Source organism: Ailuropoda melanoleuca, chromosome 6 (genome assembly GCF_002007445.2).
Source record: "Ailuropoda melanoleuca isolate Jingjing chromosome 6, ASM200744v2, whole genome shotgun sequence".
Classification (NCBI taxonomy): domain Eukaryota; kingdom Metazoa; phylum Chordata; class Mammalia; order Carnivora; family Ursidae; genus Ailuropoda; species Ailuropoda melanoleuca.
In genome coordinates this window covers 110,714,367-110,731,911 of record NC_048223.1, presented here as the reverse complement: position 1 = coordinate 110,731,911, position 17,545 = coordinate 110,714,367, and the positions used below count along the sequence as shown (strand labels likewise).

Here is a 17,545-nt window from a genome sequence, read left to right as displayed (position 1 = left end):
CTATTACTGTAAGTCTTATAGGTAACATTCTTAGGCACAAGTGACTAAATACAACTTTTATATTCAGATAATCTTTACATGTTTATTAAAAACTGAATTTGAAGATACATTCTAATCTCGTACAAAGCGTTTTGGGGCTTTTACATTATTACCTAAATTTAAAACTTGTTTATGAAGTTTGTGTTTCTTATTTAAGGCTATTTTGCCTGACCAACTGGTCCTACCCTGACAAAACTGTATTTCTTAAACAAATTTGATTTTTAAGAAACCTTCACTTATCAAGTAGTCCCCTGAGCTTTTACCGATACTGACTTTAAGAAATAAAGAATTACCGGGGCTACCTTTATCATCCAGGTATCAAACACAATTAAAACCCTAAAAACAGAAAAAAATATAGACTTCAAAGAGCCCATGACATAAATATGAACGTTAAATTTGGGGTTTTAGTTCTAAGAGACTGCCTAAACCTGTAATGGGCATATTCCTAAGAATATGTTTATAAATCTGAATATAATTCTTGGCTGGTTGCTACAATCAATATTAGACTATTTAAATTATCATAGACCTTGAGCCCTTGCTGAGTAATTAGGCTCTGCAAAAGAGGTTAGAAATGTGAACATTCTTTAAAGAACTATTATTTATTGGTAGCTACTATTTTCTCAGATATTGGGATAAATGTAAAAACTTTTGAGTCTCTGAAGAATAATTTTTTATAACAGTTGGTAACAGAACTTAAGAATGATGAAAGGTATTATATTTTAGAGAAGGTTAGAAAACATGTATGGTATTTCCCGCAGATAATATTAAAAGAATCTACTATTGTACTTTTGATTTAAAAGTTTGCAAAGAACAAAGTTTAATTCACTAGGTTCAAATATACTCCCTTATAGGATTTAAAATTTGCTGCGTAAAATAAACGTTTTTATAAAGACCTAAAATATATGTATTCCCAATAAAGAATCAACACTGCTTTACATGTTTTATTTTGTCATACATTCTTTTAGAACCGGGTTCATTTTTCCAGTTTTGTAGAAAAATAGATGTTCCAGCCACCATTTATTTAACTGTCTAGTCTAGTCTTTAAGACCAATCAATATGTTCCCTGGAAAAATGAATAAGTCTTATGACTAACTCATTTTCTTAAAATTCTTTAAGACAAAGAAATAACTTTTTTTTTTTTTTTTTTACTCCCAAAGCACAGTATTCCAACAGCAGCAGCCAACATGGGGTTTTAGCAGCTTAACTTCACCCCCTAAATAAAGCTTTGTATAAACCAGTGATTTTACTACAAAAACACTGTCCTTGAAAGAAAAGAGTGGCAGTCAGACATCAATGCAAAACTTGGAATGATTAGGTCATAAACATGGCACTTACAAAAGGTAGCTTATGAGAATATTCCACTTAAGAAGTGGTTACTCCTCTGTCCCTCCTTTATACCCTCCAAAAAAAAAAAAAGAAAGAAAGAAAGAAAGAAAGAAAAGATAAAAAAAAATTCCTTTAAAAATTCCCCTTATGTTGTAAGTTTATAAAATTTCAGAAATGCCTTGTACCCAAAACAAGTGCTTCAAAAAAAAAAAACAAAAAACAAAAAACCTGTGCTAACAACTCTTACAATTCAGATATATTTATATATTTTTTATAACATCTAAGACAGTAAGAGTTCTTATATTCAGTAGCTCTCTGGTTTAAGACGACCTCCATCTCCTTCACTTACAAAACGTTTTCTGCCCCTGTAATGAAAAGAACACAAACATGAAAATGGATACCAATTCTGACCATAGGTCAAAACAAAAAAAAAAAACAACCCTTGGGTTCTTCTGGTTAGTCATTAGGTTTTGAAGTGTTTTATTTAAAAAAAAAAAAAAAAAAAAGTGAGCATACCTCTAATTCTTCCAAAAAAGATTCTTTCCCTACTATATATCCTAGGATATAACAAGCCAAATGAACTACTAACCGAAGCAGTTTTCAGTTAAAAAAAAGCTTATTAAAATAAGTTCACTGTCCAAATGGAATCATGTTTTTAAAAAGTTAAAATATAAAGCAAACATGCTATTTAGAATTTTAATATTTACTCCTACTATGTTATTAGTATTATTTGAAAACTAAACAGTGAGCCAGAGAAACACCAACATGATTTGGAATTATGCAAACCAGAGCTACAGAGCCTATGAAAATGTCCATGTTTAAAAAATTTTTTTAGCTTCTTCTCAAATGTAGAAAAGCCATAACCTGTACATGGAGAAACAAATCAGAATCCAATTAATTCCAGTTTATGCCCCATTTTGGAATTCCTACTATTTCAAACTCAAGAGACCCTGCTTCATAATGTAACCACACTTACGCTGTAGGTAGCTATACCCAGTAGCAACAACCCAGAAGGAATAGTTGACCAGCAGCCTAAAGCAGTAAATGGAAAACAGTTTGCTCAGGATTAGCCCTCATTCTCTGACCCTAGACCAACATGCACAAGCATTCAAGACCACACACAAATGTGCACTTCAACCAAATAAGCTAATGGGTAGAGGATAAAAAGTCACAGTTCTATGGCATACAAAGAACAGTTAGGTATCTCCTCAACTTTATCTTTGAGAGTAAAGCCACAATAGAAATGACCAGTTAGACTTCTGAACAGAGGCTGAAAATTTTAAAAAACTAGTGCCAAGGTGTTGGCCCCTTTTCATACTAAGTCTAAGTAAAAATCAGCTACATTTTCCTGTACATAAAGGCTTCACACTGTAATATTAGGAGATGGAGATTGGAAACAAAGCAGTAAGTAACAAGAACCCTTACCAAAGTTGACAGTATTTACTGATGTATACCACTTGGCACATAAATGATGCTATCACCAAGCACAGATACACACACACACATATGTATTTTTAGAGATCTATATTTTCAAACATTTTTATCAAAACCATTAAACTCTATCTTCCTTCTTCTCTCTCAATGGCTTCTAAACTTCCTAGAGAAAAAGACACTACCAGGAACCATTTTTTCTGAGATTTAATTCTCATAATCGACTTCAATAAAAATAGACAAAGCTTTGCAATTTTTTCAGATTAAAAATTACAAAAACTTAAAATGTACATAAAGCAGACATATACAAGTTTAGCAATTACTAACATTTATACCTATTTATAAACTTCATTATAAGCTTTATTTTAAACACACACACAAAAAAACTCATCAACTTCTGAAGAGTTAGATCCTAGTAGCACAAATATATCATCTCCAAAGAATCACACACATCCACTTTCCAATGAGATCAGATCCATTTAGCCTTAATTCTTCATTCCATGAAGGAGAAAAAGGAAGCTACATGGAGTACAGGAATAAGCCTCGATCTCTGAAGCCAGGAAAGGTCTGGATTCATCCTTGGCCTCTACTATGTGTGACCTTAGGAAAGGTATACTACACTTCCTTAAACCTCAATTTTCTCATCTCACTGGTGATAATATCTACTCTGAAATAATATTTCAAGTACTAACAGAGCCTGGTACACAGAACTTACTACACAAACTTAGTTTCCTCCCAGTGAACAAGGGCTTCATGAAGTAGTCCTGAATAGATTCACAAGGGGGCAAAATAAGCTTTGCCCTTGTTTTTCCATAAACTCAAAATAGATGATTTCCACTCTTGAGTGGCTTTAGGGGAGATGTTATTTTTCTGACAGAATTCCAGAATTTTTTGGAATGACAGAAAATTAGCTTAGCCTTTCCAAGCACTCAGCCAGTATCCTATGTGGAAAAAGTAATAAAGTACCTTGAAGGACAAAGATCTCTGAGTTGTCTGGAAATTATTCCAGCCTGAAAACATTCTTCTACAAATCGCTCAAGCACAGAGTATGAATGTGGGACATCCAGATTAATGTCCGGAATTTCATTGTAAATTCTCTCATAACCCTAAAACAATAAAATTATATACAGAATGTTAGCCCACATGAAATACATAATGCCATACAACCCATCACTGTCATCAAGCTACATTTAAGGCCTTAACTGTTCATAAAATTAGACTGAAGTCAGATCTGATCCTTGAAAAGTATAGACAGTAGGTATATTTGTCATAGGATGTTTTCTTTAAAATTGTTCTCTCAAAAGAGTTTAGGTAGATAGACATCAGACACTGGACACATTTCTTCATCTACTTCTCTATATACATTTACTACACTTTTTAAAAATATAAGGCAAATAAGAACCTCGCCAATATTTTAAATAGGAATAAATTAAATGCTTTAAAGTATATTTGTTAAAAGACCATGTTCATGTTTGTTTCTAGATATAAAATAGAAACTATCATATCTTAAAAGTAGAATTCTTGAGAAAGAACAATCACATCTTAAAAAAACCCACTGAGAATTGTTACTTTCAAGAAATGGCTACAAGAGGTCAAACATCATCACAACAATTAAAAAAACAAACAAAAAAACAACTACAGGTACAGTACTATTAAACATACCTAAAAGAACATTTCATTAACAATTCATAATCTTTATTCAATCATACATTCACGGTATAAGCCTAAAAACTGTTTAAAATAATGTTATACTTACTCTTTTCATTTGGTCTAGGGTAATGGTAGAAGATTTCCAAAGAGATTTTAATAAATTCAAAATCATCTTAAATGTACTTTCTCCAGTTGACTCTAAAACCATTACAATGGCCTAAAAATTGAATGAATGAATGAATGTTTGGTCATTAATTCATATAAAGAAACTGCTCCTAAAACGTATCAGATTCCTTTTGTCTGATATGTAATTATAATCATTATAAAAATTTAAAAACTACTCCCTTAACATTAAAATTAAAAAAAAAAAAAAGACGTATGCTATTAAAGAAGAATTAAGTCACTGTGGTGCAAAAAGGAACGCTTAATAATTCTCTTTGGAATGTCAAAGTCATCTTACTTCATACACAAGCTCATGGTGAAAATGAGGTACTTCCAGTTCCTTAAGGCAATGTTCAGCTTCAGATATGTCTCCAGAGAGTAAATACTCTTTCAGCAGCATATCAATCTATGAAATTTAAAAATTGAGATGTGTTAGAATTCCTAGTTTCTGGGGGCACCTGGGTGGCTCAGTTGGTTAAGTGCCTGCCTTTGGTCCTGAGATCGAGTCCTGCCTTGGGCTCCCTGCTCAGTAAGGAGCCTGCTTCTCCCTCCGCCTGCCACTCTCCCTGTTTGTGCTCTTTCTGTCAAATAAATAAATAAAATCTAAAAAAAAAGAAAAAAAGAATTCCTAGTTTTTATTTTTTATTTCTTAAAGATTTGCATTCATTTTTAGAGAGAGAGAGAGAGCGAGCGCACACATGTGCATGCGGAGGGGCAGACGGGGAGGGAGACAGAAAAGATTCTGAAGCTGACTCCACACCAAGCACAGAGAGCCTCAGTTGGGGCTCCATCTCACAACTGCCAGACCAGCACCTGAGCCAAAACCAAGAGTCTGACATTCAACCGACTGACCAACCAAGGCACACCTAAAATTCCTAATTAAAAAAAAGCACAAGAAACTGTGCTTTTTGCCTGTAGGATTTCCTTACTTTCAAAGCAGGTCACAAACAGCTGTGTTAAGAACATACAGACTTGACACAACACTATCATAACAAATTTTTTTATAATTTTTAAGTGGTTCATAATTATAAAGAAAACATAATTATAATTATAAAGAAAACACAGTGCTTCAGTGTGTCTTAATAATCACTGAGATCTAGGAGTAGACTTAAGATGTACATGGCCCGAGTTGTGACCATAACGCTTCAATGTTCACCGTAAGACAAGGGATTTTAAAGACCACTAGAGGGCACTGAAGGAAAGTCTCAAGATTAACAGTTTATTATTAATAAAGTGTCACAAACTTTCACTTCCATCAGGATGACCTAAACAGTTCACTGGCAGCCAAAAAATGAGTGATGATAATATAGTTTTATCAGATAGAACAAAATATCCATATACCTTCTCTTTTCTCTACAGCTAAGGGATTTGAAACCAATTATCTGAGACATTCATGAGTAATTCAGCTTCTAGTTATAGCTAAAGAGGCAAGACTTAACTTTCTTGATTAAAAACAATAACCTCTATGGCTCCAGAGAAAAGAAGGAAAACTTTTCCAGCACAAGAACTTCCAACAAGAATGTTATTCCCTATACACTGCCTGTTAAAATCACCTTTGCACCTAGTACACGCTCAATGAATGTTGGCTGACTGAATTAAATAATCTAAGTATCTTTGACTTCAACTTCTGCAACGTATTTTCACGAAAGGTAAAGTAAAATTTGATCAGCAGAATACAACCTAATGAATAATTTCTATTATCCTGCTTTAGGAAAGTAAATATTTAAAGCATGGCATTTGAATAACATTTTTTTACTTTATAATTGTAAACTGATACATTTATTAAATTATATCATTTAGAGTTTTGTAATATTGTTACACAACTTTAAGTATTTAAATGTTTCCCATTAGGTTCCATGAATTTTTTTGAAAATGATAAACTATAAATAATGTATACATTTCTAAAAGTCCTCTTTGTCCAACTCATCCTTCCATGTAAAAATAAAAGAATATCCAAATAATGTGAACCTCAAACTCATACTGGCAGCTTTATTTCAATTTTTATCTTGACTATTTTTTGATTGAGATAATTCACATAAAATAGTTTGACCGTTTCTAAAAGTACTAATTTTTAGGGGAACGTTACCATCTTTTGTTTTTTTTTTTTTTAAGTTAATTTTTTTTAGTAATCTCTACACCCAATGTGAGGCTGGAACTCACAACCCTGAGATCAAGAGTCATAAGCTCCTCTAACTGAGAAAGCCAGGTGCCCTGAGTATTACCACCTTAACAATATTGCATCTTCCAATCCATAAATACAGGATATCTGGATATCTGGATATCTTTCTATTTATTTAGGTCTTAATTTATTTCAACAATGTTCTGCAGTTTTTGGTATATAAGAATGCACTTCTTTTGTTAAATTTATTCCTAAGTATTTTAGTATTTTTTATTCTATTGTAAAAGCAATTGTTTCCTAATTTCACTTCATATCATTCACTGCTAATGTACAGAACTAGAACTGAATATTGTATATTGATCTTATATCCTACAACCCTGCTGAATTCATTTATTAGTTGACAGTGTGGTTTTTTGTTTTTTTGTACATTCATTCAGATCTTCTGTAAACAGATCATGTCATCTGAGAATAGAGACAGTTTTACTTCTTCCTTTCCCATCTAGATGCCTTTTATGTGATTTTCTTGTCAAAATGCCCTGGTATCTTGACTGGGTTTACATCTCAATCTTTCCAACAACTTGAAAAATTTTTTAAAAGCAGATGCTGCAATCATGACATTACAAACACCAACTTATCTACTTTAAGATATATAAAAGCAAACTGGTCGAAAATCTATACTTTCAGCTCCTTAACCCCCAAACTAGGTACACATATCGTTAAAAGATTAAATATTGAAACTGCAGCACATAAAAAGATTACACTCAAAAATCAGAACCACATGAGCTATAAATCTTCTAATTTTCTTAACAATGTGCAAACAAGATTAAATACTTCTTCTGGTTTCCTGTTATAGAACATTATTGGCAGAAAAAAAATCCATAGAGAATAATCTGGCACTTTAACGCAATAAATCAATTATTTTTACTTTTAAAGCATGCATACAGGTGGTAAACTTCCTTACAAAACTCTACCACTCTGATCTACTCTACTGTTCATAATTCATAACATATGATCTGAGAGTATCCAGTTTCAAATTACTCATTTAAAAATATAGTTACTTACTGAATAACTACAAAATAGAAAATCTTATTTTGACATTATTTGAATAATTTTAAACACCAATATAAGAAAAAACTTCAGGCATTCCTTTGAGGCTCAAATACAGTCTTCTTATGAAAGCCCTTTTAACTCAGTCTTATTTTTAAGTCAGAGAAACCATAAAAATGTAATAACAATTATATAATTCTTGTATAATTTATAGCGCTAGGGTATAAAGCCAAATATACAAAGGTTATCCAATTTTCCATTTGTAGCTTTAAGACTGAACTTAATTTTTGTCTGCAAAAATACCAGCTAGAGGGGCGCCTGGGTGGCACAGCGGTTGGGCGTCTGCCTTCAGCTCAGGGCGTGATCCCGGCGTTATGGGATCGAGCCCCACATCGGGCTCCTCCACTGTGAGCCTGCTTCTTCCTCTCCCACTCCCCCTGCTTGTGTTCCCTCTCTCGCTGGCTGTCTCTATCTCTGTCAAATGAATAAATAAAATCTTTAAAAAAAAAAAAAATACCAGCTAGAGGGCATAGTTTACTTCCCTAGAGAAATACATGTAAATTAGGTTAAAGACAATACCCAGTAGTTACCTCTTTAACAAGGTGATTAACAGACTGCTGCCCACCTCCAGAACCCCACACACTGTCTTTGCGCTTTCCACCTTTAGACATACTCAGGAGCACAGTAGCCTTGTCCAGAGCCGCTCTACCAAAAGAAATAACAACATCAATAAATAACTTTGGCAACTTGGACATGCTTAAGGCTGACCTAAAAGCTTTCACATAACATAAAAGCAACCTAAAATTCAAGTCTTTTAAAAAACTACTTTTTAAAATAAAAAGTTGGGAGCAAAAAAAAAAAAGTTGCTTTTCATGTTTATATTCTCATACTCTCTTATTTTCTTTTCTCAGTCAAGAAAAAAATCTAACCTTATTACAAAAAAATTCATCTATACTGAGAAGAAACATTTCACATAAAACTTAACTTTTACACAGATCTGTGCCTTCCTATGAGGACAACAATTCCACTCTGATCTGAGCAGTCCCAGAAAATTAAGTTAACATCTACACCTGAGAAAACCTAACACATGGCTAAGTCCAAATCTAAGTTTCCAGAAAGTTATAAAAATCATACAGGATGACTCCCAAATATTGCATTTAGCTTAAAGTTAATTATACCAAAGAACAAGAGTGGAAAACATTATTTCCTAATATTGCTGTAACAGATAAATATAAAATAATTGAAAATGGGGCTCCTTTGTTACTGCCCATCTTACTAGAGTATTAAATAATTACAGATTGTGAAAACTTGAACAGACCTTAAACATTCTCAGTCCAATCCTTCCATTTAATAAATAAGGAAACTGAGACCCAGAGAAGACTGGTTTGATATAAAGGTAGCTAATGGTTTAGCTAAAATCCCAAACTTCTACATTATAGTACTGTCCTCTTCCTGTTATATGTCAACAATCTCTCAATTTTGTTTTAGCAATGGCAAATGCAAACAAATGACAAATAGAGGTCTACAATGTCTGATTAATTCAAATGTCATTTTAATAAAATCCTGTAGAATTTTCCTCTCTTTTAAAATTCTAGGTAGAAAAATTAATTTACTTACCTAGCCTGTATACAATCTACAGTTCCTTTGTAACTATCAATATAGGTATTACATAAAATTCCATCTCCAACAGCTCTAGCAATAAACTGGCCCACCAACTACAATAAGAAAAAAAAAAGCTACATAAAAAACCTAAAATAAACCTTTATAGGACACAATTTCTAAACACATAAATGATAAAGACTGACTACACAGTCAATATCTAAGATACTATTTAGCACCTGCTAGTTATGCTTGGCATACACTCCCACGTCTTACCCTTCAAGATAAGTACCATGGCGGGGGCAAATTGCTCAATTCTAATCCCCCAACACCTTTGACACTGCCTGAAACATAGTATACGATCAAAATTACTTGTTAAGCCAATGGACTAAGTTCAAGAGAAAACTCTCTTCTAGAAACAAACAAAAAAATGGCACTAGGTTTTCTCAAAAACTGATTAAGAGAATTTATTTTATGGAGAAAACTCTGTGTAGAAATTTCTGTCTGAAAGTATATTCATAGCATTACTTCCTTTTGTTGTTATTGCTAAAGTAGGCTCCACACCCAGTGTGGGGCTTGAACTCATGAACCTGAGACCAAGAGTCACATGCTCCACAGACTGAACCAACCAGGCACTCCTTTCCATAGCATTATTTGTTATAAAAATTGGAAATGACGTTAGCGTCCAACAATAAAGGTATGGTTAAATGATATGTAAGATGGTACATTATGTAGCCATTAGGAAATATGTTTACCACATTTTATGGTGTAAGAAAAATCAAGTTTATAAAACAGCATACACAGTGTAACTCCATTTTTTATTAAAAGAAAAAAAGCAAGGATACATAAAAACCCTACATTGATATATAACCACAGAAAGTAAAATAGATTTAACACCAAAATGCTAACAGTGGTTATTTTTGCTGACCTTGCTTCCAGTTGACCTTTATTTTTCAAAAATTCCATAATATAAATTTATGTAATCATTTTTTAATATATGAGTACTATCATAAAAAGTCCACATCTGAATCATTGCTCAATACCTTACACAGACTGCTGTATGTCACAGAAATGTCTAACAGAAACAGCATTTAGGAATTAACCTACCTATACTCTATTTCTAAATTAATGCTTAAGTAAAGTGCTCCTACCTTGATTTAAAACTTTGATCAAGTAAATAGCAACGTTTTCACATATTTTCAATTTCAAAACAGAAAGTCATGTTATAGTATCAGCATGCATTAAATCTAATAAAAGTATAAGGCTTTGAGGACAGAATCTAAACAGAAACATAAATTATTAATTTTCTAATTATTTCCCCACAAAGTAACAAAAGGGAACAGACTTATTTATGATTATTTTTATAATAAACATCAGTCCAGCCAATTCAATCTTCAATTATAACAATTTACATATTTTTGAAATCCTAGCTCATAAAACAGCTTAACCATGTATCACATAAAATACACAGGCAGGAAAAAAAAAATAATGACCTGCAAACTATACAGAGCATGGGTGGAAAAGCAGGATATAAAATTACAGTATGATGAAAACTATATTTGAAAAAGAAAAAGAAAAGAAGAACAGCTAGACAAAAATATACTAAAATGTCAGAGGGCTATTTTCGTGTGGTAAAAAATATGGGCCATTTTGTCCTCTTTATCTACAATAATTTCCTAGGAGCACGTATTATTTCTATAACTGGAAGTGTAGTGGGGAAGAGAATGAATAGTCATACAAACCTGCGGTGCTCTAGGAGTATCCAATGCCAGTTCAGGTAGATCTTTCAGTAATTTGTCAAATGATTTTTCTACATCGTTTGTGCTCATTACTGTCCCACAAAGGTCAGAAAGAAGCTTAGATGTCATTTCTCTATGACTAGCCTTTCCCTCCAATGCCAAGGACACTGCCAACACTGGTACTCCACTTTTCATTTCACCAAGATTTAAATCTCTTAGCATTTCCTATTTAAAAAACAAAACAAAACTAAGAAGTATATGTCACTGCCTTTAATTCAATACAATTTTATTTTCGAAAATCCAAGACTTTATCCATACATCCTTATCTTTTCCCCTCTGGAAATAATCAGAAAAGCAGTCAATTTTGTAGGATAGGATAAATACATCTTTCGGTGCATATAAATTAAATATTGATCCACTCTGTCAAGCTTTCACTATCTGAGCATCACTAAACTCAAGAATGTGAATTACACCTAAAACAGTATTAAACTATATACTGCTAATTAGTTTGGTGTTACGAATCAATTAACCCTGTGTCTTATAATCTAAAAAAAAATTTTTTTATTTAAGTAGTCTCTATACCTAACACGGAGCTCAAACTCATGACCCCAAGATCAAGAGTCACATAACCTCCAACTGAGCCAGTCAGGCGCTCCTAATTTCTAGGAATATTCTTCTATGAATATTTGTGGTGAGATTCATTTTATGTTATCATAAGCTATTTATACTCTACTTTTCCTCAAAGTTTTCTCTTCTCACTAAAGTTTACTTTATACTGTTCATAGAAAGTTTAAAAGGAGATCTTAAACTCTTGTTTTTAAGTGGAATTACTTCTTTAAATGCTGAGATTAAGTTAAAATTGCCTATTAAAAATATAATAGCACCTGCTAATACTAACTACTGCGCATAACGTATCAAGCATTGTAACAGCCACTTCAATTTCTATTATCTTATTTAAGACTCAAAACAACCCTTCCAGGGAGGTACTGTCATAATACCTAAAGCAATGAAAAATTAAATATTTGCTAAGGGCATATAGCTGGAGTGGCCAAGTTGGAAGTGAAATACAGGCAGCATGACCCTACAAGCTAACTTCTAACTCAGTTACTTAGAGTGCCTTCCTTTTTACTTAGTTTTCTCAGAGTATTTAAATCACGTTATACTACTAAAAGGGTGCCAGAACTATTTTCACAGCCATCTAACTGGTGTCCGTGTTAGCAGTCTCTTCCCACTGAATTTCCTCTTTCCTGGACTGTGCTTGAACAACTAACTCATTGCTTTTAAACAGGATACTTCTCCTTTCTGGAGAACTCTTCAACCATCTTACCTTGGCAAACTTCTAATTCTTACATAGCTCAGATCATCTTTTCTATTACTCTCCATTTTATGCTTCCATAACACTCTGCTTATAGTACTACTCAGTTAATAAATACATAGTATACCTCTAGTCCCATGCTAGGTAGATAGGACTTCAATAGTCTACCCTTACAGGACTTAAACTCTTCCTCTACAATAGAAGACTTCACATTATATATATCTCTTCCCTCACTTGACTGATCTTCATAAGGGCAGGAATCACCTATTACATATTCCTTCACATGGTATGCATTGAACAAATATTTGTTTTATATTTAAATCCTACAAATCTAAGGATATCAGACCTCATGGTGTCAGACAAACCAAGAAAGCCCAGTCTGAAGTATAAGAGTCTAAATTATAAAAGCCTTTTAGGGGCGCCTGGGTGGCTCAGTCATTAAGCGTTTGCCTTCAGCTCAGGGCGTGATCTCAGAGTCCTGGGATCGAGCCCCACATCGGGGAGCCTGCTTCTTCCTCTCCCACCCTCTCTCACTGGCTGTCTCTCTCTCTGTCAAATAAATAAAATCTTTAAAATAAATAAATAAAAGCCTTTTAAAGAGTTGCAATTTAAAAAAAAAAAAGTTGCAATTTTAGTATTTTAAGTCCATAATCCTAGTCAGGTAGTTTTATTTTACCATTTTAGATTTACTTTATGAACAACTCATAACACAGGAAACGTTCCCATGCAAATTATGTTTCAAAAACACATTTGTTCTCTTGGTTTCTGTATTCTTTTTCTTATCTTTATTCTTATTCAAATTCTTTATTCAAACCTTTATATCTGTGTTCTCCTTCTTTTGGACAGAATACAAAGATAAATTTTATCTTAATCCTGAACACTGAAATAAATGTCAAAAAAATGGAACTAAATCAGTCATTTTTAACCGAGATCCCTGAAGAGGTTTGAGAAGGTCCACAGATGTTAGAAATTCTTAATATTATTTTATACACTTTCAATTACAAAAAATTTATAATTATAAAAATTATTAAAATATTACTGTGCCATTTTTTCAGGGAAAGAAATGGCATATAGCCCTCATCACATCCAAATAAGAAAGAACTAATCTACATTAAGGAAATTTTACTCCATTTCTTAGAAATTCATTTATGCAAAAGAAAATGCTTATTAAACTTATCCAGTGATCCAAGATCATTTTGGATATGATGTTCTGGTTTTAATAGTGTTTTCTTTCCTATATTAAATAAATCATACTTGCAATTTTAAACCTACCGCAACTTCATTCGTATCTCCATGCTCAAAATATTCCTGTATGATTGGTGTTAACGTTTTCTCAAATGCTGTTTCATCCAAAGGCAAAACTACAGTTTCATAAACACAGTTCTCCTAAGAGGGAAAGGAGGTGAAAGAGTTATAAACTAATGAACAAAATATTCAGATAAACTGAAATTTGTTTTTACTTTTTATTTATTTTTTTAGAGAGCAAGCGAGCACAGGGGAGAAGGGGCAGAGGGAGAGAGAGAAGAATCTTAAGCAGCCTCCATGCCCAGAAAGAGCCTGATGCAGGCTTGATCTCACAACCCTGAGATCAGGACCTGAGCGGAAATCAAGAGTTGGACGTTTAACTGACTGAGCCATCCAGGAGCCCCTGAAATTTTGTATTTTTATGTTCTGACTTAAAATTTAAATATAAATTTTATATTTTTTATTTTATTTTCCAACTTAAAAATTAAATATAAAATATAATTTTATAGTTTTAATTTTATATTCCGACTTTATATTCCGACTTTATATTCCAACCAATTTTTTACTCCACTCTTATTCAGGGCAAGAAAAAAATATGCTACATGCTTTGATCACTGATACTAAAATAGAATCTATGTCACTGTTCTTTTACAAATCTGAATAAACTAATATAGAGATAGAACAACTAACCACAGCAAGTATGACTTGCTCCCAACCCCCAGGATCTTGTTAATTTTTTGTACCTCTCACAAAACCAATCCTTCAGTGACCAAAAAGCTTTAAGATGGCTTCCTATCACACCTAGTATTCTCATTAAAACTTCACTTTAAAAAAAAAAAATGGGGGGGGCACCTGGGTGGCTCAGTCAGTTGAGTGTCTGCCTTCGGCTCGGGTCGTGATGTCGTGATCTTGGGGTCCTGGGATCAACCCCCACATCTGGCTCCCTGCTCAATGGAGAGTTGGCTTCTCCCTCTCCCTCTGTCCCCTCCAACCCCTGGCTTGTGCTCTCTCTCAAATAAATAAACAAAACACTGAAAAATAAATAAAAAATAAAATTTTAAAAAATGGAGGAACCAAAGACTTCACGATTAGTATTATAATAAAAGTCCCTATAACAAGAATCAATGTCCTTGTGATGAAAAAATCTCTAAGGAAGGTGCCTGGGTGGCTCAGCTGGTTAAGCGTCTGCCTCCGGCTCAGGTCATGATCCCAGGGTCCTGGGATTAAGTCCCACATCGGACAGGGAGTCTGCTTCTCCCTCTCCTCTCCACTCATGTTCCCTCTCTCTCTCTCTCAAATAAATAATTTAAAAAAATTTTTTTAAAGATTTTATTTAACTTCAAAAAAAATTAAAAATCTCTGAGGAAAAGCATTATTCAACTAATAAAATTTCAGAAAAAGATTAATCTCCATTAATTTTCTATCCCCTTTGTCCTCTGCAAAAAAGTCCAGAAATGTTTATATGCAACTTGTGACTCATTTCTAACACACACTTGAAAGACTGTATGTTAAGATTAGAACATTTAGCAAAGATTCTATAGTATTTGAATCCTACATTTTTTCATGTTATTAGAAATACTTCCATGTTCAACAATTAGTTAAAATAGATAAGTATATACAAAAAATATGGAATAAAAACAATCTAATATATACCTTGATAATTTCCTGTCTAAAATTCTCATCACCATGCATTATCTCATGCAAAGACAGTACTTTAAAAAAGATGTCATAATGTCCGGGATTTGTTTCAAAATAATCCAGAGCATGGGGGGGGTGCATGCAGGGGGATATAAGAGGAAAAATAAATGGAGTTACAGAATAAAACAAGACTGACCATGAGTTATTAATTACTGCAGTTGGTAAAGCTGAGAGATGAGTACAAGCATGTCTGTTACACTATCCTACTTTTGTATAAGTTAGAAATCTTCCATTAAAAAATAAATATATATATGTTCGTTATAAAATCTATTAAAAATTTACATTCTCATGGATGGACCTACGTGAAATAAGCTAAGTGAAATAAGACTGAGGAAGACAAACACCACATGATCTCACTCATACGTGGAATCTAAAACTAAAACAAATACATAAACAAAAAAGAATCAGACCTGTAAACACAGAGAATAAACTGGGAGTTACCAGGGGGAGGGGCAAGATTGTGAAGGAGAGTGGGAGATACAGGCTTCCAGTTATGGCATGAATAACTCATGGGAATAGAAGGCACAGCATAAGGAAGAAAAACAAAATTTACATTCTCAACATTGAAAAAAGATAGTCGTATTCCCAAAATAAAATTTACCACAGAGTTACCATCCTAAACAGTAATATTTTAAAAGGAACCTAATATCTATAACTCTTTTATGATGTTCAAAAGAATATATATTCTTCTCAATTATCATTACTATAGAAACTATATAAACGCAACAGAATTTATTGAGAAACATTCAACTTGGAGATGACTGGCTGGCTCAGTCGGTTAAGCATCTGACTCAGTTTCAGCTCAGGTTATGACCTCATGGGTCTTGAGTTCAAGCCTCGCAGCCGGCTTGGCACTCAGCAGAGAGCCTGGCTTAAAGATACTTTTCATCTGCTTCTCTCCCAATCTCTCTCTCTCTCTCAAATAAATACTTTTTTAAAGAAATAGTCAACTTGGGGCACCTCAGTGGCTCAGTTGGTTAAGTGTCTGCCTTCGGCTTGGGTCATGATCCCAGGGGTCTGGGACTGAGACCCACACTGGGCTCCCTGCTCATCGGGGAGTCTGCTTCTCCCTCTGCCCTTCCCCCTGCCTCAAATAAACAAATAAAATCTAAAAAAAAAGAGAGAGAAATAGTCAATTCAATAACCCTAAGTAAATCTATAAAGACCTACTTCTGACTCACTTCAGAAATGAAGTGAAAATTACACATGTATCATTATCAGTTAATTTGGTTTCCCAATCCAAAATTTACCTAAAAGTCTAACAGGACTGAGTATATGTATGATTTAGATACAGATACTAATGTGTGTATACACATATATGTATACATACACACACGTTATATACACACACACACACACACACTATAAATCATATATACATGATTTGACAGGCACAGAGTATAGATATAGAATGTATAATTCGACAAATGTATAAGTAAACTACAAACATGAAGTCAAAAAACTTATAAGCATTTTAAACACAGATTTTTTTTAAAAAGTACAACACTGATACCTGGTCGTCATCATAGTTAGGATCTTTCACATCCACCTCCTCCACATCATACACCTGTCCAGGTGTACCCCAGACACCTTTGCCTCCTGCACCACCTGTAAAAATTTAGAATTGAGAAAGAAAAGAACACAAAGTTCATAGTTCATAAATTTTAATTGAAATACGAAATAATTCTAGATATTCAGATATTAATTAAATAACAGTTAAAAAACTGCATTTTAATATCTATGCCAGTTTTTTCTCCAGTTGAATTATACTTTAAGCCTCTTTTTTCTTGGATCACTTCTTTTTCAGTAATGATCAAATATTATATATTTTATAATCCATTTCTAAAACATCGCATTGAAATAGTTTATAAAATTAAAACTAAAACATCAGATGCTTTAAAATGAAAGCAAAAACAAAACAAAACAAATCAGAAAAATATGTATATCAGGGACCCCAAGGGGTGTGATAATGCAGCTGAGCTCTAGATGTCATTTGACATTTCATAAGATCAAAACAAAAGGAAGTATGTTGAGCCAATAAGATGTGGCATAGGGGGGCGCCTGGGTGGCACAGCGGTTAAGCGTCTGCCTTCGGCTCAGGGCGTGATCCCGGCGTTATGGGATCGAGCCCCCACATCAGGCTCCTCCGCTATGAGCCTGCTTCTTCCTCTCCCA

General features: G+C 33.4%; 1 protein-coding gene across 4 annotated transcripts in view; it reads right to left on the bottom strand.

Moving 5' to 3' along the window:
* Positions 1-55: 55 nt before the first annotated feature.
* Positions 56-17,545, bottom strand: part of PDCD4 (programmed cell death 4) — a 29,697-nt gene continuing 12,207 nt past the window's right edge. For all 4 annotated transcript variants that reach the window (XM_002913560.4, XM_034663277.1, XM_034663278.1 and 1 more), the window contains exons 4-12: positions 16,884-16,978; positions 13,700-13,813; positions 11,116-11,337; positions 9,392-9,489; positions 8,365-8,479; positions 4,907-5,014; positions 4,553-4,663; positions 3,763-3,902; positions 56-1,730 (exon numbers count right to left, since the gene is read on the bottom strand). In XM_002913560.4, coding sequence (XP_002913606.1) covers positions 1,670-1,730; positions 3,763-3,902; positions 4,553-4,663; positions 4,907-5,014; positions 8,365-8,479; positions 9,392-9,489; positions 11,116-11,337; positions 13,700-13,813; positions 16,884-16,978 — 1,064 coding nt within the window. In that variant the 3' untranslated portion in view covers positions 56-1,669. The remainder of the gene's footprint in view (positions 1,731-3,762; positions 3,903-4,552; positions 4,664-4,906; positions 5,015-8,364; positions 8,480-9,391; positions 9,490-11,115; positions 11,338-13,699; positions 13,814-16,883; positions 16,979-17,545) is intronic.